Source organism: Poeciliopsis prolifica, unplaced genomic scaffold (genome assembly GCF_027474105.1).
Source record: "Poeciliopsis prolifica strain line A6 unplaced genomic scaffold, Auburn_PproV2 SCAFFOLD069, whole genome shotgun sequence".
Classification (NCBI taxonomy): Eukaryota; Metazoa; Chordata; class Actinopteri; order Cyprinodontiformes; family Poeciliidae; genus Poeciliopsis; species Poeciliopsis prolifica.
The window spans coordinates 616,009-633,690 of record NW_026562444.1 but is presented as its reverse complement, the minus strand read 5'-3'; the positions used below and the strand labels follow the sequence as shown (position 1 = coordinate 633,690).

At 43.0% G+C, this 17,682-nt stretch overlaps 1 protein-coding gene across 1 annotated transcript in view; it reads left to right on the top strand.

The window, feature by feature from the left end:
* The first annotated feature begins 5,047 nt into the window (after nt 1–5,047).
* Nucleotides 5,048–17,682, top strand: part of LOC129351699 (potassium voltage-gated channel subfamily KQT member 3-like) — a 32,936-nt gene continuing 20,301 nt past the window's right edge. The window contains 2 exon segments of the mRNA XM_055020629.1: nt 5,048–5,100; nt 5,621–5,762. Coding sequence (XP_054876604.1) covers nt 5,710–5,762 — 53 coding nt within the window. The 5' untranslated portion in view covers nt 5,048–5,100; nt 5,621–5,709.

Below are 17,682 nucleotides of genomic sequence, written 5' to 3'. Positions count from 1 at the left end.
GAAGAAAGCAGGGAAGGAAGGAGGGAATGAAGGAAGGAGGAAGCTGCTTGTGGTTGTTTGTGTGGGAGCTTTGGATACAGTCTGTGTGGTAACAATGAATTTGCACTTAATTATCTGGTGCAGCTGTTTTCTCCTGTAGCTCAGCTTGTGTGTCGGCGCACATTAGTGGAGTAATTTCCCTGAGCGTGGGTTGTGTGTGTGTGTGTGTGTGTGTGTGCGTGTGTGTGCGTGTGTGTGTGTGTGTGTGCGTGTGTGTGTGTGTGTGTGTGTGTGTGTGTGTGTATGTGTGTGTGTGTGTGTGTGTGTGTGTGCATGGTTGCTTGTCCTGTTTCTGTGTTGCCCTGCGACAGACCGGTGGCCTGTCCACAGTGACCAGCATGGGCTAGCAAGCTAACCCATGCTAACCCATGCTAACCCATGCTGACCCATGCTGACCCATGCTAACCCATGCTAACCCATGCTGACCCATGCTAACCCATGCTAACCCATGCTGACCCAACCCCTCAGAACCAGTGCAGGTTTAATGCTGTGCTTCTGAAGTAAATATAAGTAAATATCTCCAGTTTTAGACTCTTCTGGGTGAAAAGCGCCAGCGGCCTTTCATACTCATAAAGTCCCTGAATATTAAAGATTAATGTTCTACTACGTCTCTGATCTGGACCCAAGTCTCGGTTCAGGCTCTGAGTGTTCGCAGCATCGGATTGCAGATCTGTGCTGCAGCTGACAGAGCACTTAGCTCCAGTGTGAACTCTGCTCATCATTTATTGATGCAGGGTTTTGCACCAGGAACCATTAGTTGTGCCCTTCCTCCGCCGCGCCCCGGACCCTCCTGTCATAATGGAGCATCACTTCCAATCCGCCCCGGGTTCAGAAAGCGTCTCTGTTCCCTGAGTGTCGATGGCTGGGCCTGCAGTGATCGACTGCTTCAGTTCACTTTAGTTTTTGGCCAAAAACCCAACAGAATGAGGCTCTTTCTGCTTCTCATCCTGTTTTGGAAATATTTGAGTCAACAGAATCAGCTTCTCTTCTTAGTCGGAGCAAAGAAGTAAGACAGGAAGTGATGCAGCATTGATCCGACTGAAACCGGCTGAAACGGATCCACAATTTTACCTCTTTATAAAAACAGCAGGGACTATAAGAACCCAACATGTCGAGGATTTCTCCATAAATAAATTACTAATGAATCCACACATTTACTGAAATTAAAATAAATAAACTGTCGGTCTGTTAGGACCAAACAATCCATGAAAGTTTCCTGAATTTTCTTTTATTCTGATTCGGTGAAACGTTTTGGATTCCCCTCCTCGGCGTTCTGACAGGAACTGGAGGTACCGGTGGAACTGGAGGAACTGGGTCGGGTTTTGGCCGCCGGACTCACACGCCTTTCCAACGTCTGGAACTGAGATCAGGACTTTGTGACGGACTCCAGGTTCTGGTCTGTTTAGCGTTATTTTCTGTTAAAAGACCCATTTCTGTCTAAAACACAAGAAACGTGGAGAACTGATGAGTTCAAGCTTTTTCAACTTGATTCAGCAGAACCCTGGACATTTCCTGGGTCTCAGGAAACACGTTTCTATTAGACATCTAATTATACGTGTAGAAAATTACCGTTGAGATTCATTTTATGCAACAGAAACCTTAAATAATCGTCATCGCTCTCAGTTTAAAGTTTGAGCTTCTTGGTGTAAAATCTGCACCGGTGCATTCAGGTGTTTTTGTAAATCGGTTCTCATTATAAATTGTGATGAAGAAACATTTTCATGGCTGCTCTCACTCTGCGCCTCATTACACTTTGACTAGCGTTGGTCTTGGCAGCAGTTTAAAGATTAGGAGTTTTTTAAGGCTGACAGTAAATCTACTAATTACTCTCGTTGCTTATCAGTTTGCAAAAGAGAATCATCTGAGTTCAAAGTCCTTGCAACTTAAATGCCTTTTATATCAGTACAACTTTGACTTTAAAGTAATCTTTCATGTTGCTGAAGGTCTTTTTATTGAACTTATTTAACTGAATAACAAGCAGGGATCCGGTCTGGATCCAGTGAGCTGCAGCTCAGCAGGAGCCTGACGTTGTAGCTCTGATAATAAGTGGATCAGCAGATCCAGGGACGGATCTGCTGACATTCCCCTCAAACTGAAGCCAAATCACTGGCAGGGATTCAGGTCCGTGTGGAAAGGACTCGGCTGGAGTCCGAGTCGTTCAAGATGCTGAGGCGGCGTTTCTTCTCCTGAAGGCGACAGAAACCTTCAACAGAACCGCAGTCGTTTATTACGTCTGTTTCCTCCTTTGGTATCAGATCTGGAGAAACTTTTCAGCCAGTTGTTTCTGTGAATAATTATCTGAAGTTTTTTCTTCCAAAGTAATTCCAGTGGTCAGCCAGAGGTGGCGCTATAAAGAGGCGTTTTCATCTCCCTGAAGTTTTTCCTCCTGTAAACTTTGATCGTCTTTCTGGTTCTGAGTCTCTGGACGTCCAAACAGCAACGTATTAATTCATGAACAGCAGCTGGTGTTACTAAGGCTGTGAGTGAAAAACATCAAGTCATATCAAAATAAAGGCGTCAGATGATGGAGACCAAAGCGAGTCCAACAGTTTCATGTTCTGATGAGGTGGAAGTTTATTTTCTAAATCTGGAAACACATGAACAACAACCAGACGTTTCATGAAGAAGACAGGAAGTGGTAGAAGGTGCTGTGTGATTTTAATTGTGTTTCTTATTTAATAAAACGATGCAGTTGTGTTGTTGTTTGTTTAGTGTAATATTGACAACGGTTTGCAGACATTGGTAATGGAAACACAGCTGGTGACATTGTGGCTCTTCACTCTGTTTGTGTTTGGAAAGATGCAGTTTATACTGGAACCAGTTTGTGGTCATGAAAGTGCAAAGATCCAGCAGCAGTTTGGCATTTGGACCAGTGTAGATCCGGTTCTGGTTCTGGTTCTTAATGGGAAAAAGTGGAGTTGTTTGGGAGTCTCAGGAGTTTCCTGGATGGAGAGGCATTTGGACTTGATGGGTTCTGAAGGGGATTTGGGACAGAGGAACCTTCAGGACTTGTTCTCTCTGCACCCTGAAGACACTGGATGAATGTTTGGCAGTTCAAACGATCCGTCATCGTTTCATGCAGAAATAAAGTCTCTTCCACAATAATATTATGTGTTACTGTTTGTTTCCAAATGTTGGTAGTTTTACTTTATTTAAACCCATGAGAAATCTTAAATCTATTCAAAAACTTGAAAGACATTTTAATTTTTATTCAACTGAACAGTTTCCTTTTCAAGTGAAAGTCTTAATTAAAAGCATCAGTGAGGCTGGTTCTCCTGGTTCTCCTGATTCTCCTGATTCTCCTGGTTCTCCTGGTTCTCCTGATTCTCCTGATTCTCCTGATTCTCCTGGTTCTCCTGATTCTCCTGGTTCTCCTGGTTCTCCTGGTTCTCCTGGTTCTCCTGGTTCTCCTGGTTCTCCTGGTTCTCCTGATTCTCCTGGTTCTCCTGGTTCTCCTGATTCTCCTGGTTCTCCTGGTTCTCCTGATTCTCCTGATTCTCCTGGTTCTCCTGGTTCTCCTGATTCTCCTGGTTCTCCTGATTCTCCTGGTTCTCCTGGTTCTCCTGATTCTCCTGATTCTCCTGGTTCTCCTGGTTCTCCTGGTTCTCCTGGTTCTCCTGATTCTCCTGGTTCTCCTGATTCTCCTGGTTCTCCTGGTTCTCCTGGTTCTCCTGATTCTCCTGGTTCTCCTGGTTCTCCTGGTTCTCCTTCCTCCTAATGGATCCTGACTAACCAGCTGCATAATGGATGAGCAGCTCTGAAGAAGATCAGGCAGATAACTCCTCCTGCCGTAAAGGGATTACTTAAGGCCTAATTAGATCTGGAAAACATTTGGGCTCTGGAACGTGCAGATGTTTTTCTTAGCCACATAATGGACCCAGCAGAACATTAGGCACTAAATAAAAACAGGACCACACCCGAACACCGAACCCACTGCAGGATGGCCGATATGGACAGATAGACCAAACATTTAGGCTTTTTCTAAACACAAGTAAAGAAGATTTATTTTCAGTTTTTAGAAATAAACTTACTAATCTAAAACCTTAAATGACTTAAATAGTGCGGCAGAGACAGTTTTCTAAAACCTGAAAAAAATCTGTTTTTATTTCTGTTGATCAAATGTATTTAAAACATATTTGTGTTTCTTGACGACCAGCGGGTTTCTAACTGCTCAGTGATTAACAGTGATCAGACTTTAACTGGTTCATATAGATTTATAGTTTTTTAAGGTCTGACTTTCTGATCCAGATGTTTTTTGTTAGGAACATATTTCAAAAACATAAATTTTTCTTTGTTTAATGTTGACAAAAAAGGACATTTTAAACTGTTTTATATAATGAAATATAGCTACCATAAATGTAAATATTTAAAAGACCATTCACTTTATAAGTGTGTGATAAAAACTATTGTTTTACTCAGAATAAAAATTTATGATTGTGCATCTTACAGAATTTAACAACCTATAGCACATTGCATGTGCTATAGGTTTTTCTGAGAAAGCGTATGTGTGTTTGAGTGAGCGAGCGATGGAGAGAGAGGGCGTGTGCGTGTGTGTGTGTGCGTGAATGAGAGAGTCCAGGAGAATGTTTGTTCATCCAAACAGAGGAATTACTGATGGAACAAATGCAACAAGGATCACTGTTGGAAGAAACATGTTTAAATAACTGTTGTTCTTGCATTAGCTCCAAACCAGCTGGTGTATCAAGGAGTTGTTTAGGCTTTTTCTAAACACAAGTAAAGAAGATTTATTTTCAGTTTTTAGAAATAAACTAGAGTAAGTAGTTTCAGGCAACCTCAGCCAATCACAATATAATTATCTTTTGTTTTCTAGGTATTGTTTTTTATTTGTTTATTTTTTGTTAAGTTTTAAAATCTGTGTATTTTTTCACATTTTGTTCCAGTAGATGGCGGTAGTGCACATGCAAATGTTGCTTGCGAACTGCTCTGAAAAGAAGAAGAGCCTCAGCCAATCACATCGGTTGTCCCGCCCCCAGCTTGGTTTTGCCTGCGCTTTGCTAGTTAGTAGCAACGTTGCTGTGACGAGAGAAGCTAGCTAACCTCGTAAGTTTCTGAATCATGAAGCTAGCTTGTATTTTATGATATTAATTGGTGTTTCATACTGAGAGCTTGAGGTGAACCTTGCGAGGAGTCTCTGTATTTGTTGTAACTGACAGTAGTTTTTCTGCCTTATCTAGAATTGGATTGGCGGGTTAACATCGATCTCGCGAACCCGTTAGCCGCTATGCTAATTTGGACGATCGTAAACTCCATTGAGCTAAACTAAAACAGTTAGCATGTTCACTCCGTGAGTTAAATAAAATGGGGAAATCTATAATTACTCAGACTATGTGGCTGAAAGTATTTTTGCACTGTCCTTTGTTTTATATATTAGTAGTCATGTATTGTGTTTTATAACCTTTAGGTGTTTTTCTGTATAAGTCATATTGGTAAAATTTAATGTGAATAAGTAAACTACAACTAAGTGAAATCTGAGTAAAGTGACGTTTCAGTTTCATTTCATGCAGTTAGTTCTGGTTTTTCATAAAGCATGAGTGTAATATAGCTCTGACATTATGCATAGGTCAGTTTGTTATTTTCTGGATCTGGAGGAGCAGAGATCTGAGACGTGAGCCTGGATCCACCAGGTTGAAGACTTTAGATGCTCCATTCATGGATGGCGACCCGCTGGCCATTAGAACAGAACCGACTGATAGCCCAGTGTGGTAGGACAAACTGCACTGCATTCACAGATCATTACCAACCTTACACTTACAGACTGGCATATAACAAGACAGCTAAAGATCAGGACCAAACTTATATTTTGGGCAAACGAGGCGCACACATTTCTTTTGTGTCTTTTGAATATAACATGTTTCTAATAATATGTGTGGCTTCCCTAAGATTTTCTGAACTAAAGCAAATGTAATTTTTCCAGTAATTAATACTTTCTTTTATCCATGTCACCTGTCACTAAGTGATGTGTTACTGATTACATAACGCCATGTTTGCCAGTCAGACCGAGTCTCATGGCAGAAAAATCTCACACTAGCACAAATGAAATTGTCAAAATGCTAAAGATCACACCAACATTATTTACCGTGCAAATGTTTCCATACAATGCAGTCCTAATTTTTATGCCCATCATAAGATGAGCTCCACAGCATTTATAATGGATCTTTTTAACATTTTGGAGCATTTACATTTATAAAATTCTGATTCTATCTCACACAAGTTAATGATTGTCATTAGTTGTCCAGTCCTTTTTAGCCCCACTAAATGGTAGCTGGACTGACACTCAGAAATTAGCGTCTTTCATGCATCAGTATGCAGATTGGTGGGTAATTTGGCTTCAGCTGCTGCAGCAAAAGGCACATTGATATGTTCCAGGAGGGAAACTGGAATCAAACCCACAACTGTAGGATATTCTGGCCACAGAGCGCTAATAAAATCCAGCGTGACCTTCCCCTAGCAGGTGCTGGAGGTTTGCTCCAGGCCTCCCTGCTTTCAACCTGGCAGACCTGCAGACTGTTCATAGTGGTGTGAAAACGCAGAGCCGGCTGACATTTTCCAGCCGTCCCTGGCTTCTGAATTATTGATCACAGGCTTCACATCTCTGTCTGTGTTTGTCCTCCTCAAACACTCCATCGGTTGTCCACCCAGCTGCCGCTGCCAATCAGGCTGTGCTCTGGTTTCATATGAAGGTAAAGTCCAGGTGCAGAGTGCTCCTCTGCTTTCATCCATATATACTAGATAAACATAAGGGCGAAGTAGCAACGTGTCTGTGAGACCTACTTCTCTTTTGTTGCTGTTCTTCAGGGCCGTCGTTTGAACTATTTTCTCAGGGATGCGGTCGACTCTCTGCTCTTTTATCAGCCTCTTGTTGCCATGCTCTCAGCTCCCTGCCACCAGCTGTCAGTTATTTCTGCTTCTATGTTCCTTTCTCGTCTCCCGCCAGCCTTTTATTTCTGCCTCTCGCCCCACTTTTTTTGTTTTTTCTCTTCCAAAGCCGCCAACTCACACATTTACTGCTGGCAGCCTTTTTTACATCCTTTTCTGTATTTTTTGGACTAGTTGGAATATGCTTGGCAGAGTTTGGTTTCACCATATTAACTAGCACAGAAAAAGCCTTTTGACTTTAGTTTATGATTGCTTAGGCATGAAGGGGATTCCAGTTTGGACCCAAGCAGATGTTTTCTAATATGAAGCAGCATTTGAACGTCTTTGCTGTCTGTGTTTGGTTTATTATGAGTTCAATCTGTTATTTGTTTTGACCAAATTTATTGTCTAGCATTCAGAAAGCGGAAGACTCAACATCTTAATGACATTGTGAACGGCTCAGTTCAGACCTGTGGTCCGTTTGGAAGTCTGATTGTTCTCATCAGTACAACTGTTACTTACCTGGACTGTGGAAAGGCGATCCCAGTGGGAACATTCATGCAGAGGAGGAGTAGGAACCAGCTGGAGTGGGAGGCAGCTACACTGAGGTCAAGGTCACGGCCAGAATGATTCCCATCAGTTGGACTTGAGTTTTTGCTACAGTTATTTGGGATCCCAGAAGAGAATGAAGATCCACCCAGTGGAGAAAGTAAAATCTGTGTTTTCCTTTAGAAAACACAGCCTCCAGGCGCCTGGCGTTGAGCCTGGAGGCCTGGAGCTTCGCTGAGCTCAGCCTCAGCAACATTACCTCTCTGGGGAACACTGAGGTTGGATGTAATCTGAGAATCTGGTGCCAGTCAAGGATGGATGCCTGAACTTCCTGATTCCTGCATCAGAAGGTTCCTTATTCAGCCAATCACGGCCGAGGTAAGACGTAATGGAGGATTGTCAGAGACTCTGTTCACCTCAGAGGAAGAGGTCAGGTGTTTTCTGTACTCCAAATGTAAATCAGTCATCAACATGAATAAAAACTCTCACCTATTTCTTTTGTAGCTTTTTGTCTTTGTAAACAGAAAACCTGAGTTTTTCTCTGCAGATCCAAGCCACCATGTAAAAACCAGCTCAGGTCTTCATCAGCAGTGTTTCAGTTTTCTCCTCCCCGAGCTGAAGCACCTGTGAACGGCTGATAAGGCCGTCTTCTTCTCTTACGTCCTGCTGGTTCAGCACCAGTTGCACCACCTCTGTGATTCGGACCAGTTCCAGTGGTTATTGTACATAATCGCCTCATTTTAGCCTGAAATCAGTTTGAATGTTTGTTCTTTTAGGTGATCAGAGCACCTTGTTGCTGTGAACAGTTGAAGTAAAAGAATGACACCGAGTTCACGCTTTAAACAGAACCGTGACCCGATGTTTTCCCCTGAGACGCCGCCGGTTTGCTGACTGCATCGATGCCTGCCTATATTTAGCAGGTTGGTGGGTGTGAGGGCTCGGCTCAAGATGTGTGTGTGTGTTTGTCTGTAACGAGTGTGTTTTGTGCTTCTGCAACAACATGATGACACAGCCGAGTCCCAGTTGCTAGGCAACCCCAGCTAAAACACTCGGTAGCGTTTGCTGCAGCAGGTTGCAGAGCCGCAGAGGATCACTGTGGATCCTGGAAATCTCAGCTCTGAAAGCAACAGTTTGTTTCACACTCAGATTATCTGTGGACGTGGGATTTAGTGACAGCATGACGCTGCAGATTTACCCTGCGTAGAGACTCAACTGTTCCTCAAGCAGAGGAGGAAAAGAAAAGCAACACTGTTTAAAATCTGAATAAAGACGTCGTAGTTTATGAAGACGTCGTAGTTTAAAATAAAGATTTGAGGCCCAAAATATGAAACGTGTTCAATCAGAAAGAAACTGAAAAACAAAACGTTACTGGAAGAAAAGGCAACTCCAAATGAAGTTAACTGTTTGCTTCTGGAGAACTCTATTTCAGCTCCAAACTTTGACTAGACCATTGCAACACCTTCTTTTTTCTCTTATGTAAATCTGCTGCTGTTGGAATCAGTCCAGTTGGTGACGAGTTTGTTTCTGGAATACTTTGGCATTCAGAGGAAATCCTGGTTGCAACGTTCACAAAGCAGTCAAATGTCACCCAAAGCCAACTTTGTTTTCATGGCAGTCTGAATGACCCATTTCATTTCTTTTCACCCAAAAGACAATTGAATTCGTGCCACTTCCACTTCTAAATCAGATGTGTATCTTTAAGCGTCTGCAGTGAGTCAGCCATGTTGGATTTTATCCAACATGCGTCATAATTTGGTACCAGAAGAGGCCAAATGAATCTGAAGGAAGCAATGGTTGTGATGATGCTGCCGCTCCCGATGCTGAATAACTTTAGATCCTTTAGGGTAGTAAATCATACGTACCCGATACGGACTGCAGTGGCATTTTATTGTACGAACGACCATAAAAGATCTGAACTGAGCACCAGGACCTGCTGTGTGAACACAGCCTTATTGAGTCTGAGGTACCCAGGACCTGTGGCTGCGAATCAATCCCACATCACCTGCCCTCCTCCACCATGCTAATCTGCTGGTCTGACACGTTTCTGCTAATCTGCTGGTTCTTCTCAACCAAGGTCTTTGCCTTGAACAATTCCAAACTGCTGTACTGGTTCAGCCTTTCATTAATTGACGCCAAGTTGCTGAATAACTTGGTGATCAGATAATCAACAACAGCACCTGGTTGATGCTTCCTGTCTGAAATCCAGTGGAAACAGCAGGGGGTATTTAGCTGTTTATCAGTAACTATAACAGAGGGAAATGTTTTCAATGGAAATAGCAACAAAATATAGATCTATTTCCTCTCTGTTCTCACCTTTTCAAATTCAGAACTTGGGTATTTCTTAAATATAACTTCATTTTCCTTAATCTTTAATTTTCTGCTTAGTTTTCGCAGACAGGAAGTCTGTGGACCTATAATTTCCTGGATTTGTACAAATATTTCTTAGGTTTTGGACTTTGTACCACTACTCCCTCTATCTAACTTTCAGGCAGTGTTTGACATTCCCATGCTTTATTGATCAGATCCAATTAGATTGTTCTCATATAAGAGAGCTTATCATTTCCTGGAGTTGACATATTAACTTGCCTCAGGGCACGTCTTTGAAAAATACATATCAATTACATTATCTTGTCCCTGTTTTATCTTCTAATTTCGTAATAAGGTTTGAACTTGACCTTCCATTCCCATTCAATAACATTAGTGAACATTGTTCTCTAATGTTGTTTGTAGTTTGGTGTTTTGAACAGAAAACTTGTGAAGACGGTTAATCTTTAAACCCTGTCACTTTGAGCCCTATTATTCCTGGAATCAAAGCCTGATATTCCTCCCTGTTCTTCCTGCTCAAACACACCTTGAAGCTGGGAGGACCCAACATCTGCTGAAGGTGAAAGCTGATTGGCTGCAGCCTCCCTGCACTGACACGTTTCGTAGATCAGAGCTCAGCTGTGTTTTTGGTCCGAGGAATTGAAACTCACACAGTCACTTTGACTGAGAGCAGAAATGGAGCAGAATCAGCTGGACCAGGAAACTTTCTCCTGTTCAATCTGTCTGGATCTACTGAAGGATCCGGTGACGATTCCCTGTGGACACAGCTACTGCATGAACTGTATTAAGTCCCACTGGGATAAAGAGGATCAGAAGGAATCCACAGCTGCCCTCAGTGCAGGGAGACATTCACACCAAAGCCTGCACTGAAGAAGAGCACCGTGCTAGGAGCTTTAGTGGAGCAGCTGAAGAAGACTGAACTCCAAGCTGCTCCTGCTGATCACTGCTATGCTGGACCTGAAGATGTGGCCTGTGATTTCTGCACTGAAAGAAAACTGAAAGCCATCAAGTCTTGTTTAGTCTGTCTGGCCTCTTACTGTAAGAATCACCTCCAATCTCACCTTGATGTCCCTGGACTAAATCACAAGCTGGTGGAGCAAACAAGAACCTCCAGGAGAACTCTGCTCTAAGCATGATGAGGTGATGAAGATGTTCTGCCGCATTGATCAGAAGTGCATCTGTGCTTACTAATGAACATAAAGGCCATGACACAGTGTCAGCTGCAGCAGAAAGGACTGAGAGGCAGAGAGAGCTGGAGGAGAGACGAGGAAACATCCAGCAGAGATCCAGGACAGAGAGAAAGATGTGAAGCTGCTTCAGCAGGAGGTGGAGGCCATCAATCACTCTGCTGATAAAACAGTGGAGGACAGTGAGGAGATCTTCACCCAGCTGATCCGTCTCCTCCAGGAAAGAAGCTCTGATGTGAAGCAGCAGATCAGATCCCAGCAGGAAAACTGAAGTGAGTCGAGTCAAATGTTGAGGAGAAAGCTGCAGCAGGAGATCACTGAGCTGAAGAGGAAAGACGCTGAGCTGGAGCAGCTCTCACACACAGAGGATCACAACCAGTTTCTCCTCAACTACCCCTCACTGCCAGCACTCAGTGAGTCCACACACTCATCCAGCATCAACATCCGTCCTCTGAGACACTTTGAGGACGTGGCAGCAGCTGTGTCAGAGCTCAGAGACAAACTACAGGACGTCCTGAGAGACTCATGGACAAACATCTCTCTGATGGTCACTGAGGTGGATGTTCTACTGTCAGAACCAGAACCAAAGAGCAGAGCTGAATTCTTGAGATATTCATGTGAAATCACTCTGGATCCAAACACGGCTCACACAATGCTGGTTCTGTCAGAGGAGAACAGGAAGGTGACAGCGATGGGTCACCTCAGTCTTATCCAAGTCATCCAGAAAGATTCACTGATTACTGGCAGGTTCTGAGTAAAGAGAGACTAACTGGTCGTTGTTACTGGGAGGTGGAGTGGAGAGGGAGAGTTTTTGTAGCCGTCGCGTATAAAAGTATCAGCAGAGCAGGAGGTGGGAATGAATGTGGATTTGGAGGCAATGACAAATCCTGGGCTGTAAATTGTTACTTAGATGGTTATCAATTTGGTCACAACAACATCTGGACCTCCATCTCAAGTTTAGTTTCCTCCAGAGTGGGAGTGTACCTGGATCACAGAGCAGGTATTCTGTCCTTCTACAGCGTCTCTGGATCCATGACTCTGATCCACAGAGTCCAGACCAGATTCACTCAGCCGCTTCATGCTGGGTTTGGTTTCGCTGGACAGGACGCTGTAGAGTTCTGTAAACCCAAGTAGATTTTCTCTGATTGTTGGTCAGGATTCATTGTTCTGCTTCTCTGTTCTGCTATTCTTTATTTTTCTGGTTTAAATGTCATTGTCTGTGTTGTCCATAAAGTATATCATTGATTTTTTTTCTTTCATCTTATATAACCCTGAACTATTTCTCCACATGAAAATCTGAACTTCTCTGCTGTTCAAGAAACTGAAACACTTAGAACTGATGCTGTTTCTATTAAATACTTTGGCTGTTCTTTATGTGGATTTATTCCCTTGAATAACATGATTTACATCTTCAAATCCAAATATTACAAACACGTCGTCAATAGTTGTGCAAATGAAGACATTACATTTGGTCAACTGTTCCAGATCTGATTAATCACAAGCAGCTACACCCAGGTGGGTTTTAGCCAGGATTTACAGGAACTCAGAGTTTTGGCTGTTTTTCATTTGTCTTGAGGTTTGTTCCAGATTTGTAGTACATAGAAGCTGAATTCTGCTTCTCCATATTGGTTCTAGGGACATATAGACGAGATCCAGAACCAAAAGACCAGGGAGGTCTGGAAGATTCATACAACTCCAGCAGATCTTGTATGTAGTTTGGTGTCAGTGGTTTAGACCAGAAATAGCATTTAAAGTCTCTTGTCTCAGTGTAAGGACTTTAGACCCGGGTGATGTGATCAGTCTTCCTGGTTTTAGTCAGAACGGCAGCAGCAGCGTTTTGGATCACCTGCAGGTGTCGGATATTTTTTAGGCAGATTTATAAAGATGCTTGCAGTCATCAGTGGACTAAAGATAAATGCATGGATGAGTTTCTAGATCTTGCTGAGATGTTGGTGTTTTTAATCCTGGAAATGTTCTTCAGTTGATAGCAGGCCGACTTTCTGATTGTAAATGAGACGGCGTGGAAACCAGAATTGTTATGAGTGTCAATGTGAGGCACAACAAGTTTACATTCACAAGCAGAGCGCTGCGACTTTCACTCGATATATAAATATACATGTAAAACTATCAGAAATGGCTTTGGGTTTATTTCAAATGGACACAAAGACAGGTGACGAAAGCTTTAAAGAGAAAGAAGGAAATAAAAGTAAAGGAGGGGAGGGAGTAGATGGAGTACAACACCCTCGCCATCTGCTCCTAAAAAAAGAAATAAAAAAGCAGAAAGTTGTCCCACCACGACCTGCAGAGGTCAGTGGCAGCCTTTCAAGTTGATCTTTGATCCTGAAAACCTTCCAGTTTTTCTGTGCACTGCGGCTGAAGTCCTGCTGAGTAATTAGTTGTTGAAACAAACAACCTTAGTTAATTAAACGTAGCTCTCAGAAAGTCTGTGTTCATGTCTGAACACTGACGTGCCCTCAGGATGAGGATCCTCCGCTGAAACGGCTCCCAGCCAGACTTCGACCATCCTGTGAAAACCGTTTCACTGCTTTACATTTTCAACAGGATTTCAGGGCATGAAGAAGCATTATTGGTCTGATTCCGGTTGAATAAAGCTAAAGCCAGATTAAATCAGAGTTTGAATAAAAGTAGGTAATGAGATGTAACAAAGTGTCTCAAAGTCACCCTGAAACCTGCACTTCCGATTTGAACTGTTAGAGGAGAAAAGGCGGAGCGGCTTTGGAGGAGGGCAGGACTCCTGGCGAGAAACGCGGAGCCAGCAGAAGGATCTCCGGATTAATTAGCACCGGACCTGGGGCGGTTCCCGAGCCAAAGCTGCTGGGTCTGGAAGTTAGCGGTTTGATCCAAACACTGATCCTTTATCTGCCCGCTCACTTTCCTGGAGAGGAAAAAGGGATTTTTAACAAACAGACAACTAAAAGTGAGATCACACAGGAGGGAGAAAGATGTGGAAGATGTGAAGAAAGGAAATGCAATCTGTATTTTCCAAAAATGATAAGGATTTATAATAACTGAGCTTTTTTTCTGTGCAGATTTAGCATAAATCCAGCAGTTGGGCCTCCCACGTCGGCTGCAGCCTTCGACTTACGGCTCTGGTTCTTTGAACAGGCTGAACTGGGAGCCTGAAAGATATTCCAGTTCTAACTTCTGGTTTATTTGAGTAGAAACGTTTCTGAATCAATTCTGAAAAAGACGCTGAGCACAACTTCCTTCTTCATGAAATGGAAACAAAATGGAGTGGCATCAGATTTAATGGTTGGAGGATTTCTCTTTTATCTTTGGCAAAGAAAACACGACCCATTCGTCCGCTAGTGCTAGGCTAACGTGTTTGTTTTGGTTGTATTTATCCAGAAAGCCCTGTGCTGTAGTCCACTTCCTGCTTTTGGAGCAGTTTCTGGTCCGCTTGGTGTTCGCCTGAACAACTGAGCCCAGATTGAGGTTTATAGGAGACCCAGAGTTTGGTTTCGCTTTCACCTCCCCAAACGATCCAGACTTTCTAGACAAAAGGCCGGAGTTGGGTTCAAGCGGACCGAACAGGACTGGTGGAAATGCAGCCTATGGCATCGGACCCACAGGATTAACAAACACTGATGTAAAAGTGGTTGAAAAACTAATTTTTATGACTTTCAATCATTAATTTCACATCGTCATTCTTTCTATCGTAGTTTTGGTCGTTTTGTTCCAACCTTTTCTGGATGTTTTGTGTTTCCTTAGTTAACCACCATCAGAGAAGTTGCACAAGGTCTTAAGACAATATTAGGCTGAATGAGATTCACCACCAGTTTGAAAAAATGGAAACAAAAGGAAGAAAACTTTATGGTAATAAAATAGCCGTATATTTTTTCCTGCTCTGTTTTCTGACATTTTCTGATTTAGTATTGAAAGTAACTGCAGAGTTGTTGTATTTTTAGGTTGCTATTCACCAAAAACTGGAGACATTTCAGCATTTTTCTGCTTGTTTTGCCTGTTTTTCATCAACAGTCAGAGCCGATTATTCTGTCATTCTGAAAGTTGGATCTGTCTTCCGTCTCCGGTTGGACGCGGTTTGTCCCTGGAGGACTCGGACCAGCTCAGCATGTCGCATCGATGGCTGTGGAAGCGTTTTCCTAGACAGACGCTGCCGGTGGCGTCACGCTGAGTGCTGCCAAAACGTGGCCCAGATAATGAGCGTTTATCTCAAACTGTCCTCAAACGTCTCCTTTAAATAGGAGGGAAAACCTGCAGAGTTCTCCATGAGGAGACAGAAATGCATTTACCTGCACAAGCTGGAGCAGAAAACATTCATTTATCTCAGAAATAAAAACACAGATGGATTTAATTACATGCAATCATACACTTAATATGAAAACACGGATAGTATTTTATTTTTACAGTTAAGTGACTCATATATTTAAAGTAATTACTGGGACTGGTAACCAGCAGGTCTTCATCACACCAGTGTGTGGAAACCAAATATATTCATATTTAATCTGAATAATTTTTCTGCTCAAAATGAGGAATATTATCTTTCTGTTCTCATTTGGGATGTTATTTAGCCTTTGGAGCATCATTCACTGCAGAAATGGGTAAATATTAAATAATACAGAATTCACCTCTAGATCTGCTTTTATTTACTGATAAACGGACTAAATGTGTTTATTACTTATTCAGGGCACAGTAGAGAATAGTCGGCATAAAACAGAAAAAGTCTCTGGATTTGTTGGCGGTTTTGGATAAAAGTCACTCGACGGGTCTCAGAGGCGTTGAGTTGGTCTTTTGACTTTTTTCCACTCAACTCCACACTTGGCCACGCCTCTCAGGGTCTCTGGGCTCCGCCCACTTTGGGCGCCTGGCTTTCAGACATTCATATCTGGTTCTAACCTGGTGATGTTGGACCCAGTCAATTTAGTTTGGGTTTTCCTCGGTCCGGCTCTCCAGTTGTCAAGGATCAGATGTTCTGCATGGCCGGTGTGAATGCAGCCTGTGTGCAGGGCCGTTATAAAGGACGTAGAAACTTTTTAAGACAGATGAGCATCATAGAAAGTCTGAAGCACAGAGAGAAACGACCAGATTAATTTGGATAGGATGTGAGATTAATGTGCCGAACATTGTGTTGCTTGTGCTGTTCTGGGTTTTGTAATGACGCCGAGTCTGAGAAGTTATTCAGCTGTGTTATTTCTGACAGTGATTTATTTTGCCGTGCTGTAGCTTCACCACCGTAATATAAGAGGAGACAGCAGTGATGCTTCTCGTGTCCAAATCATGTGACTCTTAATGTGTTTTATCCTGATGATCTTTGTTCAAATCTGTGGTGCATCCATTTCTCTGGTTCCTCTTGCAGAGCAGCAACTTGTATGTAACTTGTTCCAGGACATGTTGTGTTTTCATGTTATTTAGTTTCAGTTGCATAAAATCTACTAAATCTGCCAAAGAGCCATGACTAAACACAGAAAGTGCTTCTGCACTGAAACACCTGAGACACTCCGACCCAGAAATCCGGCCAGCAGGATCAGCCCACGACGATCAATCCAGGTGACAGGAAGTCAATTTAACAAGCTCCTCCAGAGCTGCACTGCTAAGACCTCCGTCTCTCTGCTGCGGCTCGTTTACAGCTCAAGTAATGATCTGGCGTCGCTGCATATAGAAAAACTAAATGTTGCCTCTCTGAGGCACAATCAGAGGCGCTGCTGCAGCCTCGTGGTTCTGCAGGTGCATTAAAGTCAGCTTACGGTGTGAAATACGGCCTGCAGCAGGAGACCTGCAGGACAGCTGCAGCTTAAATAGACCAATGACTCTGACAGGTTTAAAAGCTCCGGGTGGATGTTCAGCCGGACCTGGGACAGAAACGCAGCGCTGCTGAGACGGTTCTGTTCTGGAGCAGCTCTGGGATGCAGGGAACCTGGAGGCACCGATGGAGAAAAGTTGTACCCAGTTCATGTTTCCTCTGAGAGAAATTCAAAATTTACAGAAAAACTAAAACAAAGTTAGTTTTGGTTTTTAATCTGTTCTTCAACATGATGGAGCAAAGTGTGATTCTCTCCATTCAACGTTTCGGTTCTGTTCATTTGGACGATGTGTTTACAGATGAGGAAGGGATGTAAATCCAATATTTGTTTCTGAAATTTAAAATTACACAATCTTCACATCGCTTCAATCGTTTTTATCCTCTGAGTTTTAGATTTTATCTTAAAGAATCACTTTACATCTGGATTCTTGTTGGTAATCGAAGGAAAATAATTCTGCAGGAAAGCAGAGTAAGAAACTTTGTCATCCATATTTAAAGCAGCAGAAAAATAAAACATCGAACTGGGAACTGACGGCAGAACGCAGCCGGACCTTCAGCAGAACAAAACGCAGAAGCTGCTGAATGTTGGCTTCCTCTCCTCTGATTACCGTTTCACTGGCTGCGCGCTGAGCAGATCCAAAATGACTGCATGATGGGAGGATGAGGGCCGAAAGGTTTCCTGTGGCCACGGAAACTAAAATGCCAACCGCAGCAGAGTCGCTCTGAAGGAAAGATGGAGGGAAAATAACAAAACGGCCTGATGTTGGACAACAGTCATCATCGTCATGGAGGATCAATCTGTGATCTGTGAGTTACTGGATAGAAAGAGACCAGTGATCCCAGTGATGGAGGAATGATCCCAGTGATGGAGGAATGATCCCAGTGATGGAGGAATGGTCCCAGTGATGGAGGAATGGTCCCAGT